The 6,669-nt window shown below is 34.0% G+C and overlaps 1 protein-coding gene across 1 annotated transcript; it reads left to right on the top strand.

Moving 5' to 3' along the window:
* Window positions 1-1,924: 1,924 nt before the first annotated feature.
* Window positions 1,925-6,083, top strand: LOC141455279 (AN1-type zinc finger protein 2A-like). The gene is made up of 6 exons (XM_074130196.1): window positions 1,925-2,182; window positions 2,266-2,308; window positions 3,946-4,129; window positions 4,604-4,749; window positions 4,881-4,962; window positions 5,818-6,083. Exons 1-6 carry the CDS (start codon window positions 2,128-2,130, stop codon window positions 5,974-5,976), a joined length of 669 nt encoding a protein of 222 aa, XP_073986297.1. The 5' UTR covers window positions 1,925-2,127; the 3' UTR covers window positions 5,977-6,083.
* The last annotated feature ends 586 nt before the right edge of the window (window positions 6,084-6,669 follow it).

Below are 6,669 nucleotides of genomic sequence, written 5' to 3'. Positions count from 1 at the left end.
GTAATTTTGCATTTATAGGAATGAATGTGTGTTATTGCTAGTTTAAAATTATCTGAGTTCGAAATTAGGGAACAACACAGCTTGATGCCTAAAGCAATTTTAAAGGCGCTAATGATTTTAGCAATTGATGCTTCTGGAAAAAAATTAGTTGAATCTAATAGAAATTTCTATATAAGAATAAATGATTCTATCGAAGGCAGTAAATTCTAATTTAAGTCTTCCGTAAGGTGGACATAATTATACTCCCTGTTAACCAGGTGATTTTAAACAAATGTTATTCGAGTAAATACCAAAAATATTACAGTATGCAGATGATAAAGTAACAAAGCTGTCTAATTTATGGAATGTACAATTTGATGGCATTGTACAATTTATCAAATTTAGAATAGTTGATATTTGAAAAAAAAATCCAAATAAACTATCTATGGGATACTTGATCAAACGCTTTTGCGCAGTCAATCCAAATAACTTTTTTTTTTAAATTTAAGGTGGTCAATTTCTGACATTGGCCAGCGGAGCTTTTTTCAGTGCACTGCTGGCAACCGGAAAGTGTTCGCTCGTAACGGAGTCCATCACCGGACAGTGAGCTGTAAGAAGCTCCTGGGAAGAAGAGAAAATCTAAGGGCCAGCAGCAACTGATTATTCTTATTATTCTTAGTAGTAGTAGCGGTAAAGTAATGCTTATTTTTTCATACGGGCTTCACGTTCATCAACCGATCACGTGTCAGTACACCATAAATTAAATAAAATCCTAGGTCTAGACTAATTGCTATTTCTTGGTGATTAATATGCAACAATTTCCCAAGAGACGTAGGCGCATACTTTCAATACCCCTGAGGCCTTTATCTCTGCTTTCAATTTAAACATAAAATGGGAATGGTCCCATTATATGGATAATTTGTAATAGTGCATGCTGCATTAACGTTTGGCACGTAATGCACTGTCATTAGTTTCACCTCAACCAAAATCTGAAATTGTATTTTTTTCTGATTTCCTCGGAACTTACATATCGCAATTCATTTGTTCAATGTAATCAAAATTGTTGCTTTTTGGTAACTATTCCGTTATTTGGCCTTTTCAATTTACAGGTATGTAGTGTAGCAGGCATTATTTTCCGTTCTGAAAAACTTTAAAAATTGTCCTGGTTTGAGAAAAGAATATTATGGTAAGTCTATTATAAAGAATATATTCACAATAACACAACTCTAATTACCCACAATAAAAGTAGATATTAAATGTGAATGCAAAAAAAAAAAAAAAGTTAAAACTTCCGAATATTTACATAATCGAAAAAAAAAAACAAGTATTTTTCAGCATAAGGAGATCGATCAACCTTTACTCCGTAACTTTATGAATCTCAACAGACTGCTGTTGAGCGTAATATTCTGAGAAAACTCTTTTTCGAAAATTTGCCAATATCTAATATTATCTGTTACTGGAGTAAGTAAAAGTAATAATAAAGAAAATATCCATATTAAAATTGATTAACAATTTTTTTTTATATTATATTAAGGATTCAATTAGCGAAGGATCGGCCCAGAACAAAAAACAAAATCACTCCGTTTTTTGTTCTGGACCGATTCCTCGCTAATTGAAACCTTAATATAAAATTTTTACGGTCACTAATTGTTAATACAAATTTATTTATGTTAATAAATTGTTCCATGAAATTGTGCAATAATTTAACTAAATAATTTTTGTTTTCAATCTGATCGCAGGACTGGCCGTACTTTGCCTGGGTTTAATCTGAACTTGAACTTAATGTAGTTACCTTGGTTCTATTTTTTTTTTTTTTTTTTTTTTTTTAGGGAATATTGAATTTAGTGAATATAATTTTTAAAAATTTTTTTAATTATATATATTTTGCTGTTATACAAACAATACTGATGGCAGCGATCGTGAAACATTTTTTGTTGATTCATTCAACCAGGAGATAACCTTTTCAACATGTACGTACGTAGTTACCTTCCTCTTTAAAATTCGTGTTAAGATGATACGTGATAGTTACTAACAAAATTATTATATTTTCAAGGACTAACGAACAATAAAACTAAAGTTTTCTTTAATATTTATAATACTTTTAATTTGCTAATTCTCAGTACTTAGTTAAAAAACAGAAACATTGCAATGGAATTTCCAGAGTTAGGCAAACATTGTTCTTTTAATATCTGCAACAGGCTTGGTAAGTCATGTTTGTTACTCAATAGCTAAGCAAATCAAATACAGTAAGTAATTTTAGCAAGGTTTGGTATATGTTTGTTACAGACTTCCTTCCACTGAAGTGTGATGCGTGTCAGAATATTTTTTGGTGAGTTTGTTTGTTTACAAAGTACTTGTAATTGTAATAAGTTTGTATGTGTAGTTGAAAGAAGAGTCTAAATAACGGTGGATTAGAGTGAGGTACCTTCAACCTTTCCTCACTTGAAAGAGATCAAAAAGTTCATTTTTGATTTTGAGTTCATTCAATCAAACTTCATAACTAATCGTCGTCCCTTATCTAAATATGATGCGAAGGAAAGGACGGTCCTGATTGAAATTTGGAGGTTACATCAAAGAGGTACAATATGCATTACTTGAAGGGGGACGGTTTTGGCTTCTGTCTTACGGTTGCAAACCAGTCTGTTTCTGGCCTTAACTTCATCCTACATTTTACGTTAATGGTATATCTTTTTCGCTTGCATTGTTTATTTTATGTTTATTTACATAGTTGTGCAATATGGAATGGAGTAAGTTGAAAAAAATCGATTAAGAGAAATTTATAATATATCAATTTCCTCTGAATTGTTTTTTTACCATTTCGAAGTCCTCCAACTTTTCGTTTATATTTTTCAAATAAAGGTATAAAAAGATTTAGACTAGCTATTTGTTGAAAAGTGATTATCTGTGCAATCCGTATAATTGTTTATCAGACTTCTATCGGACCGAGATCCTTGCGCGGTAACAGCGGCCGCTGCACAGGGATCAATATTGGGTCCAGATTTATGGAAAGTCGCCTACGACAGTCTACTTAGATAAGATATGCCTGAGGAGACTGTGTTAGTGGGCTACGCAGATGATGTCGCGGCGTTAATTGCTGCTCACAACACTGATAAAGCTCAGTTGAAGCTGAATTAAGTGATGCGGGTAGTAAACAGGTGGGTAGCTGAACATGACCTATCTCTGGCGTTCGTCAAAACGGAGATTGTGGTTTTAACCAATAAAAGTTTCCCGACGAAAATTTCATGGTTTGTTGGTGAGGAGGAGGTGATCTCTGGGAATTCCATGAAGTAACTGGGATTGACGGTGGATAGGAAGTTAAGCTTTGGATTGCACAACCAGCTAACCGCGGGCAAGGCTGCGAAGTTTTAGCTGGTAGGCCGCGATGGAGTCCGGCACAATGTGCTGTATTTCACCCCTATTAAGAAATTATATTATGTGTTTTACTCCGGAGAGCCTCTACAATACTGGATGCAGCATGCAATGTTGAATTATTCGCTTTTCTACTTCTTTTCCTAATTTGAACCCCCTCACTCTCCACAAAGCTTCCAAATACGACTCGTATTTTTAATAGCTTACGCCTTTCATTCTTACCGATTCAGCTTCCAGGACATTCTTCTCTTCAGCTATTATACAGTTTGCCCACAATTAATGTTAAAATCTTAGTTCATATATTCCTGTCCTTGCTATCTTATAATAAGCTCTAATGCTTTGGAGTAGCATTTCTGATCCTCAGCAAACATATTGATCATGATCACACTTCATTAGTAGGCAAACCTATTCTCCTACTTTCCTATTCTAAATTTTGTATTGTTTTGTATGAATTTTGTATCTATGAAATGATTAAAAGTATCATTTTTATCTTTTTAATTTGACCAGTTTGTAACATTATTTTCGAGTCACGGTATAAAGTGAATAGAGCGTTGGTATCAATGGTTAATAGTTTGTGTCAATGTCTGTTTGTTGCAGTTACGAACACATCCGGTACGAGACGCATAAGTGCGCCGCAGGCTGCTTGAAAGACGTGCAGGTGCCCGTGTGTCCGCTGTGTAACAAGCCTGTATCAAGTTCACGCGGACAGCGTCCGGACATTGCCGTTGGCCACCACATTGACAACGACTGCCAGTCCGACCCAGCGGTCGGCTGTCGACAGGTAAATTCATTATATAAATATTCGTGTACTTTGTGAACGAGTTCATTGCTATTCCACGCAATAATATGCTTGCCAGTAATCAGTGGTTTCTACTAAATAAGTAGAGCTGTGGTTCTTAACCTTGTTTTATCTACTGGCTTTCTTTTGTTTGATAATTATTATGGAAAGTTCCTAATAGTGTTGTAAAAGTAATGAGTTCATACAAGTGACACAAGAGGGAAGCGTAAGCCCACTTCTTTTGACAGAACTGGGGAAATTGATTCAAATAAAAGTTATAGATAATGTGTGCAAAAGCATACGAGGTGTAAAGAAACCACTAAAAGAAAAATTAATAATTTGAACCTCACAATAAAAACCGAAATATTTTTTTTTAATCTAAAAAGTGTTACCCAAAGTTGTATGCAAGTCTTATGAAAGAAACCACAGTTCGCCCAGCAGTCTACAATTTAATTTTTATTTCTGTTCAAATTTTAGGTATTTAAGCACAGATGTGCACTAAAAGGATGCAAAAGAAAAGAAGTAGTTCCAATTAAATGTAATGATTGCAATTTTAACTACTGCGTTACTCATCGTCACTCTACAGATCATAACTGTGCCGGAATAAACAAGTCCAGTCAGAGGTAAACTTACCGATTTACCATTCATGATAGTATTCAGATAGTACTCGTGACATATTGTGTATATTTTTCATACATGAATTTATTTTAGCCATGTTCTACTTCTATGAAGTTAACATGTATGTTGGTTTCAGTCAAACTGCAACCAAACGACTTCCTGTGACCACAGTGTCTACTCTGAGACCTTGCCAGGTCAGCGATATTCAAGGCTCTATGGTGAGTGCAGTTCAAACAGCATGTTTTAATTTCCTAAATTTCAAGTTAGAAATAAATCAGGGAATAAAATCCAATTTGTAGACTTTTTTAGTAATGTATTTTCTGCTACTTATATGTCAAAATTAGTGGAACACTTAGCTCGGTTTCTCTACCAGGAACTAATCCATAACATCGGCCTTCCGCTACCGCCAAACCAGCTTTGTTAGTTTTACCGTCCTTTCTCTTTCCTAAAAGTAGCCTATCTCTTTTTTGGACCAAGAAGTATTCTTGTAAAGAGTAACTCTATACTCCCATTGCTTTTGAAGTATATTTTGTTAAGCTTTAGGCAACATGCAATGTCTTGGCTGTTAATGTTGCAACTCCTTAATTGTACTGGACGCCGTTCAGCTTGTCCTGCTGCAGCAAGCTGTGCTCAAATAACTCAATCTGAATAGCTTATATGCCAGGTACTAGCAGTGTATCTCTCGCTAAGGACCCATGCGTATGTTCTTTTTTTTTCTCTGTTTACTCAACGAACACATTTTATTATTGAATCTAGAGAGTTTTTGTTTAATTTAGGAAATAGTACTAAACTTTTCAGGCGATAGATGGTTCTAAGGAAAGAAAATTTATAATTAATTTGTTTTGTACTTCTTTTACTTCTAATTGCAGTACTCTTTTTTTGAAATCATTTGCCACTATTAATTATGTAATTTGGACAGCACTACTCTTAGGAGCCCTGTTTTATAAATTAAAGGTTTGTTGTTTTATAAGTTAGTTTATAAGTTATGCGACCACTTAGCCTCGTTTCAATAATGACGCAACATCGTATTAATGCTGGAAGTTAATTGTATCAAAATCATTCTACTTTCATAGGATGAAGACGAAGCATTGGCGCATGCAATCGCACTGTCGCTAGCGGACGCTGATGACCAACTCGGAGCAGCAAGACCGCAGCTGAGCTCACACTCGCAGCAAGCGAATGCTACGCAGTCGCCCACGCGCAGCACCAACGCGTCCTGCAATCTTTCCTAGTGTCTTTAACTTAGTATAACAAATATCCAACTGAAACAACACATTCTTATTCATTCTTTATTTTTGTAAAAATTATAAATATTCTAATAAATATATTCGCCAGATTGCTTGAGCGTATTGCTTTCGTAAAAATTAATTTTTATGAGCTGTTCGGTCTATTTTTAGAACAACGAATTAACGAATTAAGTTAAGTAATAAAATTGAGGCTTGGGTAATTTTGTGGTGTGTGGTCTTTAATAGCAACCAGCAATCTTCGAATCAAAAATACATTACAGTTGTATTTCCTTAAGAAAAACTAACAGTTTAAAAAGTTGAGCAATATGGTTGATTAAACGGCAAAAGGTATGCAAATCAGCAAGCACCTAACATTCAATTCATCAACTCGTAATTTCTGCTATTTAAAAACGTTCGAAAAAGCGTATGTGTTTTATTCAAATTATGTAACAGTTGATTTAATTTAAGTAATTTTACTGCATTATATTTTTAATTATATTGTATAGAATTTATTAGAAGACACAGACCTTTATGCTGGACTTTTCATTCATAATACATTTTCTGTAAAAATAATGATTAAATCTTCATAAATAGGTACTTGATTTTAAAGGCATTCCAAATTAATGTTCTTATTTATATTTATTATGCTTTTTATTCTGCATAATCATCTCACAAACACATTCAAATATAAAAAGAGAC

Source organism: Rhodnius prolixus, unplaced genomic scaffold, assembly GCF_049639745.1.
Source record: "Rhodnius prolixus isolate KJV_2025 unplaced genomic scaffold, Rpr scaffold_45, whole genome shotgun sequence".
Taxonomy (NCBI): Eukaryota; Metazoa; Arthropoda; class Insecta; order Hemiptera; family Reduviidae; genus Rhodnius; species Rhodnius prolixus.
This window is presented reverse-complemented; position numbering and strand designations above follow the sequence as displayed.